Here is an 18,300-nt window from a genome sequence, read left to right as displayed (position 1 = left end):
ATCGCCGGGTTAGCCGAGCGTGGCGAATGGGAGACGAGGAGAGGGGTGACCAAGGAAATAGTACGAGAGAGAGAGAGCAAGGTTCTACAGGTCTGAAAGAATATACACACATACCATCATATATGTATATGTGTATCTGTATAGTGGGTATGACTGCTTTATCGCAGAACAATGTTTTGGCTGCAAATACGTGTCAAGGGTGTGTGTTTGTTTGTTTCTATCATTGGGTGTGTCAGTGTGTACTGGTGGGTTTGGATGTGCAGCGTGGGTGTGTGTGAGGTCTCAAGCACCACACACACAAATGGAAAAATTTATGTGTGTGTGGGTATGTGTGTTAATGTCTGTGGGTGTTGCAAACCCCTGCTCTGACTGATTTCAGAAAAGAAATGACTGGAGTCATTTCCAGGGTACCGAAATGCACGTTGTTGTATTTCTGTGCCAGGTGACTGTGTGCATTAAAAAGCAATTGGCATGTGGTTTTACAGTACATGAGCAGACATGTAAGTATTTGTGTAAGAGTTTGTCAAGCATTCACGATCTACGTCACACTGAAGTACGCAGGCTTTTTGGGATGCATGAAGTGAGTTGTGTTTTTCAGCTCATTTATCTTTGTGTGCTAACATGTGCGTAGGCAAGGTTGCCGTGAAGAAAGAGGACCTGCAGAAATATCACGGGAAAGACACCTGGTTCCAGCTACAACCTGTCAGCGCTGACTCAGAGGTGCAGGTCAGTACAAAGACACGGAGACATACTTTTATAACAAAACTAAGTGTGCACTTTTCATCTCTTCCTCTCTTTTTGTACAATCTCTAGTTGTTGTTTTTTTCTACAGCTTTAAAGGGTTTTTATATCTCCCCTAAAAATGTGTACAGTTAAAATTGAAAGCTGGCATTAAATACTTTTAATGTCAGTCAACATTCAAAGCAAACCTAAACCATAAATCATCACTGGTAAGAGAAACCCTTTATTTGGGTCAGTCTTATAATAGCATTTCTAATTTCTCCACTTAATGCAAATTTAACAGTTCACAGCATTAATCCCATCACACAGCTGCACAGTCATGTTCCCCTTTTTTCCCCGTACACTGATAAGCTTCTTTGAAAATTTTCACAAAAAAACATAGTGTGAAAAAAGACATTGTATTAGATTATTGTAAGCCCACATTGCTTCATTATCACCCTCCTTTTATTTGTTGGTGCCACTGTTGTTTCGATGTGAGTTTATTCCTTTTGATTTTTAATATAAACTAAACACTTGGTGGCAAACACATTGTCAGGTAAAATCTTAAAGTCTCAAAGTCTTAAAATTTTAACCCAGCACATGAAAGAGCCCCAATTCGAGACCAGGTATAGATCAGGAAGGGGATCTGGTGTAAAAAATCTGACAAATCAAATATGTAGTTCCTGCTGCTGTGGCGACCGCCCCTGTGAATAACAGAGCACCTGAAAGAATAGGCTAGCTGACATTAGCTAGTGCTTGCTAATCAGAATCAATTCTGATTAGCCTTCAATACTGAATACTAGGCTAAGGTCACCTTCTCAACCAGGTGCGCCACAGTGGTACCCCAGCTAATGTTAGCTAACTTTCGCTAACAGTACCTCAAGCTAAACTTAGCAAACATGAATTTACATTACTTACCAGTCTTCATTTTATGTGTTGATAGCCCAGCTAATGTTAGCTAACTTTATCTAACACTAGCTGAAGTTTTTTAACATTAGCTGACATTTTCAAACATTAGCCTTCAGTACATGGGTCACCTGATCAACCCGGTGAGCTATAGTGGCACCTCAGCTAATATTAGTTGCCTTTAGCCAACATTAGCAGACACTAGTTTTTAATACATGGGTTGCCTGTGAGCTATAGTGGCAAACACTAGCTTAGGTCTGTCCTTAATCTAATATTAATTAGGGTACCTAATGTTAAGAACTTGTATCACTTTACTTATTCATACAGTAAATCCTCTTTTAATAAGCTGTTTGGTTTAAGGGAAAAGGGCCCTGCTTAAAAATCATATTCCTGAAGATAAGGTACTAAACAGCACTGTTTTGGTACGGAAATACAAGTGTTTTAAATGTACTCATATCAAAACTTTTAAATATTACACCTTCCCTCCACCATGTATAGATGTAGTGCATCTGTGTGTTTGTGTCTGAATTGGGGCAGAACCCAAACAAACAGACTGTGTGTGCACCTGAAACATTTGAGACTGGAGGGTCAAAGTCACCTGTGTCTCTGTGTCTACATAAAAAACATTTGTTCACCTCTAAGAGTTAACATGCAGCTTTTATAATATTACTCTATGCTCTCTATTTGCCATGAATGAATGAAATTAATGGCTAAATGTCAGCTGATTGACAGATGTGAGAGCTTATGTTTGGACTGCAGGTTTTTGTTTTCATTGACTCATCTTGTATGACAAAGATAAAAGAAGTGTTTGCGGGAAGATTAAAGGACAGCGCTGGGTGAAAGGGTCGTTTTAATGTTCAGTGTAGCACTGTTTGCAGTCTCTCTGTTACCACTGATGTGTCTGTCAGTTGCTTTGTCCTCTTTCCCCTCGCTCACAGCCAGTCGCGGCAGATGACTCTCTTTGAGCTTGGTTCTGCTGGAGGTTACTTCCTGTTAAAAGGGAGTTTTTCCTTCCCACATTTACCAAGTGCTTGCTCGCAGAGGGGTTGTGTGATTGTTGGGGTTTCTTTCGTTTTAATATTGTAGGGTCTTCAACTTGTTGTTATGATATGTACAGATTTCGTTTTATAGCACTTGTCCACCATACTTATTTATTACATGTGCAGTATTCTCTACTATTCACTATTCAGCAGTGTCACTCACCCACACACATGCACACACAGAGTGTGAGACACAGTGAACAGTGAACAGTAACATCTGCAGACAGATGGGTGTGTGTAGCCCTAGAGCAGGGGTCTGAAACAGAGAGACATTCATGCGAGGAGCTGGGGAGAGGAAGGATGTGTGAGAGAATGAGACAAGAGAGAGAAAAGTGAATGTGATGGATCAGATGAAGTAGGAAGATAGAGTGTCTCTCTTCTCTTTTCAATAGAGGACACATTGTTTTGCCTGTGTGCACATGTGTGTGTAAAGTGTGCATGTGTTTGTTCTCTCAGCTTGAATCGTGCAGAAAGAGCCAACGCCTGTAGGTTTGCATACTGATGCTGTTAATTAATGGAGTTTTTCTAGACAGCTGCATCGCTGCACTGTCATCATGTCATTAATCCAATCACTTCAGAGGAAGAATAACTTCAGCATGATGTTCAGGCTCAGCTATTTTCACAGTGTCTCTGTTACTGAAGGAATTCCACTTGTTCATGATTGTGTGTTTTTGTTTTGTGTGGGGATTTATTAGAGATAAATTACTCCGTATTTCTGTGTGTGTTGAATGAAACTCCCTCTCCATGGATCGGTCCTATTCTGAGAAACTGTTTCACGCCTTAGATAAGATTAAGAAACACCAAGTTTGCAACAGATTGCATGTCGGTTTCAGTTTCAGATTTAGCAGAAATTTGTCTTGTTACACAAACCAACTGTATTTCCTGTACACACATCAGGGTAAAAATCTGCAGAGGGCTGAATTTTATGCTGTGTTCTCAGTGGACAAACAATGGGCTAATAACAGGTGTCTCTGTTTTTGTGTCATGCAGGGAAAAGTGCACCTGGAGCTTCGTCTGAGTGAAGTCATCACGGACAGTGGCGTCATCAGCCATAAACTGGCCACACGGTGAGGCCACTCATACACACAAACACGTAAACACGCAAAAATGCTTGGATTTAATGTACATTTTTTACCTGCATTGCCATACCATCTTTCTTTGTTCCACTATGGTGCTAACAGGCGGTGACAAAGACACTTTTTTTGTACATGGCCCTTTGTTGTTTGAAAATGTGACTGTATTCACATGTGACTGGTAAACTTAAGCGATGAATAATGATAATTGTGCTCATGGATGAATTATTACGCTTACGACTGTGTGCGCTTGTTGGTTTTTCAGCCTTTGTAGCGTGTAGCAGTACAGGCTGATGACGAGCCAGCGTGGCTCTGTTCCCAGTGCACATCGTGGGTAAGGAGCTTAGAGTGGAAAGCAGCAGGTCATCTAGTCAGATTTCTCTAGAAAGACACGTGTACAGCAGAGACGGGGAGAGCCTTGTCCATTAAGCAAAAAAGTCTTAGCCATTATTAATTTACCGTTAAAGTGTTGTAAACTGGAGACCCAGCTTCATTCACGTCTTCAGAGTTGAGTCCCGTGTGGGTTTTTTACTAAGAGTTACATTTTAAGCACGTTGTTGTCTTGTGTAGTTTTTGTTTGATGCTACACACAGGGGGCTTTTTTTAAAAGCGAGTAAATAGCTAGTTTCAGTTTCCATAAATCACAAAAACACAGATGATGGTTCCATCAATTTAAACCCCCTTCCCATCTCTCAAAGGGAAAAACATGACATGCTGGCAGACGTTAGTACTCATTTTACAGCAGAATACCTCAAACACAAAGTCAGATATGTTTCTGATTGAACTCCACACCCCCCGAGGGTTTAGGACTACAACTATGAAGTAAGTGTGTAGCCTGCTGATTTATACTGAATGAATTCCTCAATTCAAGTGGTGTTTAAACTATTTTAAGAAACCACTATCACCCAAAAAAAGAAGCAGAAGCAGCAGGCTGTATTACGTTTTATTAAAATTACTGCAAAAGTATAAACAAAATAAGAAGAAGGCTTCAAAGTTTTTAGTCTTATTACTTTAGAGTATTCCCAGCGTTAAGATCTCTTCTTATCTTGTCTGAATTTATATGAAGTCAGACAGAGTGGCTCCATAGCCCTGAGTTTGACTCTAGGGGACACAAATCCCTTGGGAGTTGTATCAGGAAGGACATAGTGTGTAAAAATGTAACAGTGGCAAGTCCTTGTGAATAAGGGAGAGCTGAAAGCTGAAAGTAGGATATAAAAACAGACATAGCCACCATGACATCATGCATTGGTTTCTGAACTCTGCATTTTAATGCCTCAGTGTCAGCATGTTAATTTTGTGTACTTTTTTAATAACTAGAGGTTGGTGAGTTGACGTATAAGCTAGTAAAAGCAAGCTTGTTTGGTAACCTGTATCTGTACACTCTGCAGGTCGGTTTCACAGAAACAGATACCAGCTAATTAATGCCAAGCCAGAACCAACCTCACAACATGTCATAATTAGCTACACAGCGAACCATATCATTTGTCAGGTAATTTAATTATAAATGCTCCAAAAGGCACCAACACCACAAACCGAGAGGTCAAGCGTGACTGGAGTAACTGGAAGCTGCCTGTCAGTCAAATGGACTATGCCCTTAACTCTAAGACTTAACAGCTGTCTAGATAACAATATTTAGACTTGAGAGTTATAAGAATAAATTCCCACTGTATTTATGAGTGGGGAACATTTGCACCGAGACAATAAAATCTTTTTTTTGTGTTTTAATATCGGGCTATAAAAATGCATCTTAATACATGCTTAATACATACTATTAAGTATTGAGATACAAGTATATTAATGTAGAGTTGACATTTCAATGTGGGACTCAGCCTCAAGTGGCGATTAGAGGAACTGCAGTTTTTGACACTTTTTAGTCCCAGAGGCTATTGCTAGACTTAAAGGTACAGTGGGGAAAATCTCACCACTAGATGTCAGTAGATTGCAGATTCAGTTAACCGAATTCTGTTTTTTACCCCACTTAATTCAAGTGCATAACCCTAGCTACGGTGGCCACTGTAGGACAAACTTATTTTTAAAAAGACCCATTTTCAGGTGATAAAACATATCTATGATCCTTCACGGCTTCAGTCTAAAGGCGCAAATATGAATTAAAATTTGCCTTCACAAATTGTTCCAACTTTAGCGTACTGCTTATGTCTCTAGCTTGTCCCTAGTCGATCTTGACTGCTGTATTCAAGATGCCTCAATCTGACCTCTCAGTAATATCTACATGTAGTGCTACATGTAGCCTCGAGCCTTTAGGGATCAGTAGCGGTTTGTAGTGCTCGCTTGTTTCTAATTTCCACCTTCAGTATTTCTTTTCCCCATTTCTCTTTCTTTTTTCTCTCAGCTTGCAACCGCAAATATCACTGACTCAGAGTCCCCTGAGGCAGTGTATCAGAGTTCATGCAGGCTCCTTGTGGGCCCTGTTTGGAAACAGACAGGTAAACAAAATGCTGAGAAAACTGATGACTCGAGACACTGACAGGCAGATTGGAGCTGGTCGTGTAAAACCATGGGGGACATCAGGAGATAACAAGTGCCTTATAACGTCCCTGCTCTCATATATCGCAGTGGTGTAGCCATCAGAGACACTGACTCATAATCACATCCACTCTATTTGTCTGGGCTGTGATGTAATTAGTTTCTCTTTTATTTGAGTGATATTGTTTTTGACAGGAAGCATAGGTGCAGCGGTGAAGCACATTAACCTAATATGAGTAATGTGGACTAAAACAACCAAAAAAAAGTCCGGATCTCCACCGCTGTCTGGCATGCCAGAGCTCACAGCAGTGATGAGGTAGCGTGGGGCCAGGATTGTAGGCCAAACAAGGGTTATATAAACAAGCTTACTGGCCAGGAAGTGCTCTGGCATTAGTGATGCTTAACCCAGCCCACTTCTTATTCCTTATTAGGGGACCTGCGTGTGCACGCGCATCTGTGTGCATACATGTGTGTCTATTCAATTGCGGGCAGCGCTTCTGTGATTTGCCGTGTGGTTCATCATGATGTGTTGTGACTAGTGGTGCATCACAAGTGGTGACACACAGGAAGTGATTCGTCCCGCTGGGTGTCCTGTTTGGATGCTAATCTCCTTACAGCATGATGTCATGGGGTAGGAGGACAGCGGTGACACGTAGACATAGATTACAGTGAATCACTCTGAAACATCATTTTACTGCTTCGTCCTGACCTTTTTTTCAGTGTACTCAGCCAGCGTTCAGTTAGTTTTTAGTTCTTTGTGCTTTAAAAGGGAACTTTTTAACAGCTTGCTTTTTGTAGCACATAAACTGTCTACGTCACACAAATAAGATGAAAAATATACTTACATTATACCATAGGGGAGAAATTAGAATATGCAAGATGTCAATAACTTAATAAAATGTGGCGATCATAGATTTTTATACTATAAAGTGTAAACAATCTATATATTATCTACTTTAAAATGCAGTGTGTTTATTTATAATGAAAGAAGTGAAATAAATGTCACATTTTTTAGAAAAATCACAATTCTTGGGTGTCACTTATGGACCAAAAGCCTTCCTGTGTTTAGTTTCCTCCTTTAAACTAAATCTTTGTCTATTTCCCTAAAGATACAGTTTTGATGGTTTTAATGTGATCTTATTTTCCTGTAACTTCTCACAAGTGACGCTTGGGTCGTGACTGTAGTTGCTGAATGGCGCTGGATTTAAAACTGGCACAGGCACTTGCCAAACAGCTCAGAGGGAATTACTTTCTTACATCTTTTTTTTTTTCATGTGTTTCTCAGCACAGCCCGGTGGGGGATTTGTCCCAGAATGCCTCGATGGTCACTGTGTGCCAGCTGCTGGCATTCAAACTATTTTTCTAAATGAAACGTTCACACAGAATGATGGCAATGATTGGAATTTTTTAAAAAAAGAATAGTTTTATTCATGTATGTAATTGGTTTTGTATTATTTTAAGATGTTGAGGGATTTTTTTTCAACCTGGTAAAGCCACACATTCTTGACAGGTGGACCTGAAGTCGCCACTTTGCGCTGGTGCAAACCAAGCTAAGAGCAAAACAAGTCTACAGGAAACGTGTATGCCCAGAAAACTCTTGTTTCAAATGACATCACCAGCCCAAGATGTCAGCACCCATTTCTGAGATGTGTTGGCCTCGCTTTTTCTTTGCACAATGACAGGAAGTGGTGACACATTGTCTGTTGTTAAATAGTCCGTGGGTAAAGCTGAATGGACGTTTTCTCCAGGAAAGGCACAGGAGTGATTTAAAGACATTAATCATGGGTTAAACTGTATTTAGCCTGACCAGCAGGAAAAACATCCTTAAATTCTCACAAAGGCTTCAGATGTCACCAATTATCTCAAAAAGTATATGCAGGTGTATTCAGGTAAATTTCTTTAATGTCTTCAAATTAGAAAAAATTGATTCTTAAATGAATTTTGAGCTGTATTGAGTCTTTTTTTTTTTAGCACTAAGATACTGAGAACCTCCAGAATAAACTCAAATAATCACAAAAGCACAGTCATCTACTTTCTGCATGCAGGTTGTTTGCTGGTTGTTTACCTCCACAGAAACTTGCATATGTGGTCGGATGCTACGTGCACAATAGCAATTATTTCTGTGTTGATAATAGCTTCTTTTTTGTTCTTATCCTATAGGCGGGTTGACTAGAGGTCTGAGGCTCTTACTGGGTGTGCAGGGCTGGGAGATTGGGTGTCAGCTCTCAATGATCTTGACAGTACTCATGACCCTATTACGAGTAATATCATTAACTGATTATGTAAAGTGTAATGGGGCTTTAAGAGTCCTCCAGGAGTATATTCAGACGGTTTTGTTTTACCATTGGTATTTGGCGATCTCTTCATCCTTCACCTTTTTTTTCTTTTGCTGCTATTTTTAAATGAAGGAAACAGTTGAGCCAACTCCTCTTTTATTAAGGATTGGAGATTAGAACACTTGAACTTAAAATAATTAGTATATTGTAAAGAACATCTGGGTTTTTACAGCTGTTATTGTGACACAACTTGTAGGACTATGGTGTGTGTGTGTGTGTGTGTGTGTGTGTGCTCATTCGCTGATGTTCACTTCGTCTGTTTCTGCAGAGTACTGGAGTGCCAAGGTCTTCCGATTGTCAACGGCCAATGTGACCCCTACGCTGCCGTGTCCTTGCTAGGTCCTTCAAGGTGTGAGATCTTACACAATTAAGTGTGATTTTAGAAGTCAGCATGCACAACTTTATCACGTTTAGCTTTGAATATACATGGACGTGGATGATTTATCTCCATCTGCTTTTCTTTACCGCTCAGGTCAGAAGCCAAGAAGACTAAGGTGAAGAGAAAAACCAACAATCCACAGTTTGAGGAGGTTTTCTATTTTGAGGTAGTGTGTCAAGAAATGAAAAAATATATATATTAACAATACAAATAAGTGTAATTGTCAATTTTCCAGTTTCATGTAAAATGTGGCCTGATTCACAATCCCAGTTCCTCTGAAAGGCCATTGACCTTATAATTCTCTTTATTACACTTGAATGAGGTTATTGATGAGTTAAACTGTTGTGTTTTACTTGGGGAGGGGTTATTCCCAAATTACTGATAACTATTTGTGAACAACACCTCATTTTTGTATCAAGTTAGAGGTTTTCATGGCTAGTGAGTTTAAGATGCAAAAACCTCGAACCTCATATGTTCCTCCCACTGAATGAGCAGTGGTGTTTGCACAGGCTTCACATACATTAAACACGAGCTGAATTATTGATTTTTAGAATCTAAGATAGTAAATTGTGGTCTGTATGAAGAGCATAACTACGTAGAGCCCTCATAGCTATTGACTCCAAGGCTTTGGGGCAGTGTGGCAATGCCAGGTGTTTGCTATCACTCTGTTTTTGACATAATATCCTGTTAGCTCACTCGGGCATGTTTGCTGGAAGTTTAGGAGCAGGTTTGCTTCCAAAGTGGGCTTTCAGGCAGCAAGGCATTAAAAAGACAGGAACTGAGGGGAGGCATAAGATAAATAATTGGGGGCGGGGGGGGGTTTGAGCTGTGATTACTAATTGTAGAAATAAAGCAGACATTGTAACTTTTACAAAAACAAGCGTGGCTAATAAACAAATGCTAACAAGCTAATTATAATTAATATCAACAAGCTACAGTCATGTGAAACAGAAAGTTTTCACGGGATTTCGTGCACTCATGTGAAAGACTAAGTACAACCTTACTTCTCGGTCAGTATCATCAAGGTGCCGTTAATTAAATCCACTCAATTAACTGATCATCAGCAAGTGTGATCACCTCTTTAAAAGCAGAAGTTTTAGCTGTTTGCCTTTCTGGAAAATCTATGTTTGCACAATGCCACGATCTTTATAAGAGTGGACGTCCCAGCAAATTCACCCCAAGGTCAGAGCATTGCAATGATCCAAGAGGAAAAAAGCTTTTTTTAGAGAGAAAAAAACATGGCAGCACAGCTTAGCAACGTTACATGTGAACAAATTAGAAAAATGTTCTTTGGAAAAAAAAACCACTCTCTTTGCATTAGCTTATATGTAAAGATATTTTTCATACACCCCCTATCACACTGGCCCCGTTAACCCTCGCTCACTTTGACATTTTTGTGTTTGCTCCTCCTTCTCGCTGAGGAACTTACTCTGCCGTGGCCTCCTCGTTGCAGCACCAGCAGACAGCAGGACAAGACTGTGATTGATTCAGACAAACCAAACAATCTGGCCCATTGATTTCTAGCCGACAAGAACGTCCTATTTATTCCTAACCACCACATGAACACAACTGTGCATTGCCTGTCATGCTTTCAGCTGGCAGCACCTCCCCCCTCGCTCTAACATAGCCCATCCATCATATTTCTGTCATGTGATCAGATTTTTTGTTTCATTGCTTCAAAATGTCTTTTCTTACTGCCCCAAACCAGCGTGAGCGAGATCTTCTTTTACACCCAAAATGATTTAAAATCGTTTTTTTTAAATAGGATGTAAACAAATTGAAACTTTCTCCATTTCTAGGTAACGCGGCCATTGAGCTACACAAAGCGGCAGTTTGACGTTGAAGAGGAGGATGTTGACAAACTGGCGCTGAGGTGAGTCAGTTTGCTGTCTTGTCTGTGCCGGGATCAGCGCTGAACTTGGCATGGCGTCAAGCCTCTCTGGTGTTTGATCGGTTCCATGCTCTTTGTGTTCAGGGTGGACCTGTGGAACGCCAGCAATCTGAAGTTTGGGGATGAGTTTCTGGGAGGTGTGCGTGTGCCCCTGCGGGTCCTGGGTCAGGCCGGAGTACACGACGCATGGTGAGAAAAAAACAGGGCACACATTCCACCCTCCACCCAGTCCTCGCTTTAGGATTACATGTTACAACTGTCCGTTTTTAATCCAGTCTAGTTTTAAAGATGTTATAAAACGACACTTTTTCCTGTGCAGGTACTTTCTGCAGCCCAGGGAGAACGGGGGGAAGTCTGTGAAGGTTGATGAGCTCGGCTCTCTGCGTCTGAACATCGTTTACACCGAGGACCACGTCTTCCCCTCCGAACACTACACTCCGCTCAGAGATCTGCTGCTGCACTCCGCTAATGTCGAGGTGTGTGCACCTGCTCCTGCTCTGCTAACCCCTCCCCCCCACTCAAGTGCTGTTAATCGTGCTGCTAACCGCCGTTTCTCAACTCCCCTCCTCTGTTTTCAGCCCGTTTCAGCGTCCACAGCTCATACTCTCGGGGAGGTGTGTCGAGAGAAGCAAGAAGCCGCCATCCCTCTCGTGCGTCTCTTTCTTCATTACGGCAAAATAGTGCCTTTCATCAGCGCCATTGCTCATGCTGAAATTAACCGCACACAGTGAGTGACTCATTACAACTTTTAGACCAGTATTTGTTTGTTTTCACTCCAAATTCTCACTTTTTTGTTCTTTTCGCAGGGATCCAAACACCATTTTCAGGGGAAACTCGCTGACTTCTAAGTGCATCGATGAGACCATGAAGCTGGCAGGAATGCACTATCTCCAAGTCACGCTCAAGCCAATTATAGATGAGGTGTGACACTTTGATGTCAACACGTTTTTCATTTCCCCCGAGTTACGTTTGAAAAATCTCTCATGAAATAATAATCGCACGCTTTTCTAACTCGCCGCAGATCTGCACTGAACACAAGCCCTGTGAAATCGACCCCGTCAAGCTCAAAGAGTCAGAAAACCTGGAGACGAACAGGGTAAGAAGGAGAAACCAAAGAAGTCTGTTAGTTTGTGCCGGTGCGTGTTTTCTGACTCCTGCTCTTCACACCTCAGGAAAACCTTCGTCACTATGTAGACCGCATCTTCAACGTTATCACAACCTCTGGTGTTCGCTGTCCCACCGTCATGTGTGATATCTTCTTCTCTCTGCGAGAGTCTGCTGCCACTCGTTTCCAAGGTAACCTGGAGAATGAATGGCTTAGAGGGGGATGAAAAAAGCTGCTAATATGAAACAGGAAATAAAGGATGGTAAAGGATGTGCAAGATGTCCAAGGACACTTTTTTTCCTATTCACTCAGAAACAGAAAGGCTTTTTATGCTCTGTTAAACACTTAAACCTCCTTTACAACCCTTAAGGTCATCTGTAACACATTATGAACTGTGTCTCTTATACTGTGCTGCCTCCTGTTGGCCATTACATGGCACTGCATTCATTCAGAACGAAGAAGCTTTTACATGTTTTCTTTGTGTGGATATCCTGCATCAGTCCTGTTTTTGTGAAGTTGTGGACTTTCAGAACAGGTCTAATCAAAACTTTCTGTTTTCTGCTCTCTAGTTGACCAAGACGTCCGATACACAGCAGTGAGCAGTTTCATCTTCCTGCGTTTTTTCGCTCCAGCCATCCTCTCTCCAAACCTGTTCCATCTACGACCGCACCATCCGGTGAGTTTGATGGTTAACCCTTTAACGCCTAGTGCAGGGGTGTCATAAATAAGGCCTGGGGGCCAGAATCGGTGCCGCAAAGACCCCAGTCTGACCCACTGGACGGCTTTGGAAAATGGGAAGGGGAGGCATGGATTTGGACCTTTTAACTGTGTTTTTTTTTTCAATAGTTTTTACAGCCTTTCCTACTAATAAAGACCTCCACCACTGCCTTTATAGTACACAAAAATAACTAAGTTGTTGATAAACAATAACAATTAAAACACAGAAAAGTTTGCAGTGAGATACCAGATCTTTTTCTGGAGCTTTACACTTTTATTTGTGCTGACACATTTATTATTTGCCATATTTATTTATATTTATGAGCCAGATGTAGCAAATATTATTCATTTTTATTAATGTAATAAAAGTTTAATATAGAACAAAATATTTTTTTTTGGCAATTATTTCATGATTCAGAGCTAACCAAGTTTAAACATTCCTGCTTTACTTTTTTGTGCTCTGGTCCTGCTTGAGAATTTTATTTTATTCGCCCTTTCCTGCCCTCAGGACCCTGCCACTTCGAGAACCCTCACCCTCATATCTAAGACGATCCAGACCCTGGGGAGTCTTGCCAAGTCAAAATCTGTGAGTTTCTCAGCTCAGCGTGCAGTTTTTCTGTTTTCGTTCCTGTCTCTGAGCTGGACTTCCTTTGTATTTCAGTCTAAGTGTTCAAAAATGCTGACCTCTTGTCTCTTTACATACTTTTTTTTGTGTCCTTCAAGGCCAATTTCAAAGAGTCTTACATGGCTGCTTTTTACGACTACTTCAACGAGCAGAAATATGCAGACGCTGTGAAGAATGTGAGTGTTTGATCTTTGATTTTCTTTCACTTTTCTTGCATTCAGTGAATTTTTGCCTGTCAGCACACACACGATCAAATAGTCTTTCAGTCTTGCGTGTCACAAGTAGAATAAACACAGATGAACAGATAATAAATGAGTGAATAAAATGATGTGAAAGCATTCATTTTACAGATATAAAAAAACTGGGATGGCACATGAGCCCGACCCAGACTTTTACCACAGCAATAAACGTTTTGATTGATGGCCTTCTTACGCTTAACCTCCACAGTTCTTGGATCTGATCTCCACGTCTGGAAAATGGGATCAAAAGAGCATTGAGACGCCAATCATGCTCAAAGAGGGGTAAGGAGCCTGCTTTCTAAAACTTTTTAAGGTGCAGACTATAAACAGCTCCAATACTTCTCCTCCGAGATTCTTCTTCGTTAGATAGGTGGTCATATCCACAGTGGCCACTTTATTAGGTATACCAGTTTAACTGTCCATTAAAGCAAATATCTAATCAAGAACTAATTTAAGCCAATGGAACGGCAACATCAAGGCATGCAAAAGAGCGTCTCTAAACACACAATACATCAAACATTGATCTGACCATCTTCTGATGACTGCTGGAGGCTGCTGCCCATATTTGACCATGTAATGAAGCTCAAATCATCATTAGTTTCTTTAACATGACAATGGGTTCACTGTATTAAACTATATTAAAATGCCCTCCACCCTCCCTGGATCTCAATCCGTCTTTGGGGTGTGGTGGAACGTGAGATCACATCATGGATGTGCAGCCGATAAGTCTGATCCCCCATTTCCCGTCTTTATGCAAAACTAACCTATTCTGTCTGTCAGACTAGACCTTTGCGTTACAGTGAAGCAGATTCAGCCTTTACATACCTGACTCCTTAAAGTAAACATTTCCAGAAAAGCTCCATCTGAGGTAGTAAACAGATTCTTTTGTGCTGACACGTTGGCTGTTCTGATGTTTCTAATGAGGCATTAAAGAGGAGGAGAGTTTCCATTTGACATTAGTTGTGCCAGCAATTCACTCACCAGCATCCCCACCCTCTTTTGTTTCTGCAACTGTGCGTAGGAGTGTAAAACTCACTATAAAGAGGGTTGATGGGAAGGGGTCAAAAGGCACGAAGGGCAGGTAAGAGATTCTCTATATAAAGGCTTTGCCCCTTGAGACCCCCCTACTGTTTGTGCACTGTGTCCCCACCTAAATCAGTCCGGGTATTTTTTTTCTCCCACCAACATCATGCGCTGTGGTAGATGCTGCTGCACTTTACTTTATATCTGACCTGTATACAAGTGGTCTGTCATGTTGTACTATCTGAAACTCTTATTATCTGCTCTGGATTTTAATCTTTCTGCATTTACATGGCAGTAGACCGACAAATACACTGGCTGTAATGGTATAAAGTAAAGTGTACACATTTAAGCCTGCTTACTTAGGAAGTGTAACCAGTGTTGATGGCCTTAATTTGTTGTTCCTCCAAATGCCAGACATGCTTAGTGTGACCGCAGGGGTGGGTTACTGCAGTGATTGTTAACCAAGGGTACAGTATGTCATGAGAGGGTATTTTATTAGAGTTAAAACACAAGCAAAACAAAAATTATATTTTATATTTCATTTAGTTAAAAGTTTATAGTAAAATAGTAAAAATAATTCAAAGTAATTGTCAAAAGTGGAAATAGCTAGCTAAAATAATTGCAAAAAGTATAAATTGGCAAATGCTATACTCCTATAAAATGATGAAACTTTGGATATGACAAAATTAAGATTAAGCAATTTTAATTATTAGCTATACATATGCATTTACAGTTAAAATGGCAAGCTACAACTGAGTAAGACTGACTTAACATTACAGATAAAAAGGCAAAGTTTCCAATTAAACATGAAAAACTGTTAAAATTGGTCACTAAATATAATCAATAGCTGTTGAATGGAGTAATAGCTAAAATATGACTAAAAAGGTAGTCAAGTCAGTCGTTAAAAATGTGGTTAGCAATTTAAATTGTTAGCTAAAAATTTGATTTATAGTGAAGTTAGCTCAATAAAAGTTAGTTGTCAGCTAATTATATGGTTAAACAAGCACAGCTTCTAGTCAAACACTGGTCACTAAGCATAATACGTAGCTGGTAAATAGAGTCATAGCTAAATCTATAACTAAAAGGTTGGGAATGATTCATTTAAAAAAAATGGTTAGCAGTTAAAATCGTTAGCGAAAACTATGGCTTTACAGTTAAAATGACTCAGTTTAAGTTAAACGCTAGCTAACAATATGAAGTTACCACAGTTTATGGTTAAGCATGCTAAACAGTTAAACTAAAGGTCAATTGTTAGCTAATGGTACAGATTAACAAGCAAAGCTTTTGGTAAACACTGGTACTAAACTAAATAGCTGTTAAATAGAGTCATGGTTAAATTTTGACTAAAATGATTCATTAAAATACTTTCTAAATGATGAAAGTGTTAATTAAAACCGGATTTAAAATTGCAATAACTTTATAAAATTAGCTCAATAAAAATTAATTGTTAGCTAATGGTATGGATAAACATGAAACAAAAAGATAATATTGGTCACTAAACATAATGAACAGCTATTAAATTGGGTGTTTGCTTAAATTATGACCAAATGGTTAGAAATTATTAACTAAAAATATGGTTAGTTGTTGAAATTGTTAACTAAAAGTATGAATTTACAGTCAAAATAGCTAAATATAACTTCATTGTTTGCTAACAGTGCAAATAAGTAAACACAGTTTGTTGTTAAACACAACGAACAGCTAAAATTCATTACTAGACATATTGACCAATAACTGTTAAATGTATTAGCTGACTGATAAATGGCAAGATGATAAATAAGATGGCAAGTAAATAGTAAAGACTGACTTAAAATTTGAGTTGTTGATGACAAAGGGGTTTTGACTCCACCAGACAGACATGTCAGGTGGACTACTGTGTGAGCATTTCTTGGATCACATATCTGCCCCCATCCTGACCCTTTATGTCCTTACTCTAGACTGTGACCATATCGCTACTAAACACAACTGAGTTTCCAACACAGCTTGCAGCAGGTGTGAGACCAGCATGTTCTTCACTCTGTAGTAAAGAGTTCAAATTGTGTTGTGGGAAAGTGTTGGTGCTTTTGTATTTCACATGACCTTTGGCCCCTAAAACGCAAAAATGAAAACCTTCTGCTGTTTACTATCCTTAAAAGGAGCATACCAGTGGTTTTACATGTTTTAACAATGAATTGTGTCTTTCACAAAACATTAGAAACATTTTAATACAATGATTTCAAGCAACAGGCAACCACTGGTTCCTTTAATTGAATGTGAATGTCAGTTTATAGAAATCAGAATACATCCTTGAAGATATCTAATCCATTATCTTGGATATTTACATCATATTGATGGCATTAAGGCGCAAAAGAGAGTGACATGTAAACACAGTTTTACAAAACTTAAAAAAATACAATAACTTTTAAACAACTAAGAAATTGATTGGCTTATTCCCTAAAAAATGAGTGCTGATGATGTCATACATCATTTTTCTTGCATTTCATCTCTAGCATGTATATTTTCATAATGAAATGGAATAAAGAGAAATCAGTGGTTATATGGAAGGCTGGAAATAAATCACTAGAATCCTGTTTTAGTCAGTGATTTATGCACATTTGTTGGTACTGGGGTAAAATATGCAAAAACACTGGTACCTTTACCTGCTGACCCATCTCATTTTTTGACTCATAGGCTCATGATCTATGAGAGCTGTACTGTACTTAAAAAAATAAAAAACATGTACAGCAGCAGTTAATTCAAATAACTGCCAGCATGTAACTGGAATGATTAATAGAGGACTGCAGCCGATCCCTTTTAAGCGAATAAAATGGCATTTACAAATAGCTTTTCGTCTTACACATTTAGGTAGCACACTTTCCGGCGTGAAGAAATAAAAATGCTCATCTCGTATTTTTCTTTCCCATTTTTGTACAGGTTCATGATAAAGAGAGCCCAGGGGAGAAACCGGTTTGGAATGAAAAACTTCAAGAAGAGATGGTTTCGTCTCACCAACCACGAATTCACCTACCACAGAACGAAAGGTGCGCTCTTGTGATCTGCTCGTGATCCCAGTAACGTTGTTTACTCACCTGATTGTGTATCATCAGGATGGTGGGGACATGGGACAGAATCTGCATACTCATCATCCAACATATGTGGAGGATATTAGGTTACTGAACACACATACATGAGCAGTTTTCAAATTCCTTAAGCAGAGGGCTATACTACGAAGAAAAATGGGAATCACAATGGTGGTTATCAACTTCCTTTGTTAAACCATATGACTTCCTATGAGTGCATCCTGCTGATAAAAGTCTATAAAGGCCATAAAAATAGAGATAGAGATTTGGAAATATAGCTTAAAATTATCTTCTGGGAGCTGCTCAAACATCATCCTACCTAATAATAATAATAATGGATTGCATTTATATAGCGCTTTTCGGGACCCCTCAAAGCGCTTTACAATACCACTATTCATTCACTCTCACATTCATACCTAGACAACATCTTGACATGGCCTGGCAGGCTGAACTCATTTCATGAACTGATGTGGAATAAACCAGCTGTGCTTTCTAATATCATCTTTTGTATTAGATCTTCCACATATGTAGATCTCTTTCTGATTTTTAAATGGTTACGTAATGAAGAAAGGTGAAATATCATCCTACAAAGAGAAGTCACAAGCTTATAATTGATGTTAAAACTGATCTCAACAATCTGCATGGGTGTAAAGTGTAACAAATTAAACATCTTAGAAATGGTAGCCAATTGTCTCTTTTAACTGTT

The 18,300-nt window shown here is 39.6% G+C and overlaps 1 protein-coding gene across 2 annotated transcripts in view; it reads left to right on the top strand.

The window, feature by feature from the left end:
- The window catches only part of rasa3 (RAS p21 protein activator 3), a 39,623-nt gene that overhangs the window by 17,167 nt on the left and 4,156 nt on the right, over nucleotides 1-18,300 (top strand). Inside the window, exons 4-20 of one of the 2 annotated variants that reach the window (XM_005724196.1) lie at nucleotides 632-726; nucleotides 3,657-3,733; nucleotides 8,828-8,908; nucleotides 9,032-9,104; nucleotides 10,738-10,811; nucleotides 10,914-11,018; nucleotides 11,149-11,305; nucleotides 11,408-11,556; nucleotides 11,636-11,750; nucleotides 11,851-11,925; nucleotides 12,002-12,125; nucleotides 12,504-12,610; nucleotides 13,160-13,237; nucleotides 13,375-13,452; nucleotides 13,724-13,797; nucleotides 14,537-14,596; nucleotides 17,449-17,555. In XM_005724196.1, the coding sequence (XP_005724253.1) occupies nucleotides 632-726; nucleotides 3,657-3,733; nucleotides 8,828-8,908; nucleotides 9,032-9,104; nucleotides 10,738-10,811; nucleotides 10,914-11,018; nucleotides 11,149-11,305; nucleotides 11,408-11,556; nucleotides 11,636-11,750; nucleotides 11,851-11,925; nucleotides 12,002-12,125; nucleotides 12,504-12,610; nucleotides 13,160-13,237; nucleotides 13,375-13,452; nucleotides 13,724-13,797; nucleotides 14,537-14,596; nucleotides 17,449-17,555 (1,629 nt within the window). The remainder of the gene's footprint in view (nucleotides 1-631; nucleotides 727-3,656; nucleotides 3,734-8,827; nucleotides 8,909-9,031; nucleotides 9,105-10,737; nucleotides 10,812-10,913; nucleotides 11,019-11,148; nucleotides 11,306-11,407; nucleotides 11,557-11,635; nucleotides 11,751-11,850; nucleotides 11,926-12,001; nucleotides 12,126-12,503; nucleotides 12,611-13,159; nucleotides 13,238-13,374; nucleotides 13,453-13,723; nucleotides 13,798-14,536; nucleotides 14,597-17,448; nucleotides 17,556-18,300) is intronic. The other variant, XM_005724197.1, reaches the window with a different exon arrangement.

This window comes from Pundamilia nyererei, unplaced genomic scaffold (assembly GCF_000239375.1).
Source record: "Pundamilia nyererei isolate P.nyererei 1_Seehausen unplaced genomic scaffold, PunNye1.0 scaffold00011, whole genome shotgun sequence".
In the NCBI taxonomy this organism is placed as follows: domain Eukaryota; kingdom Metazoa; phylum Chordata; class Actinopteri; order Cichliformes; family Cichlidae; genus Pundamilia; species Pundamilia nyererei.
Note: the sequence above shows the minus strand (reverse complement) of the source record. Positions and strands in the feature narration are given on the sequence as shown.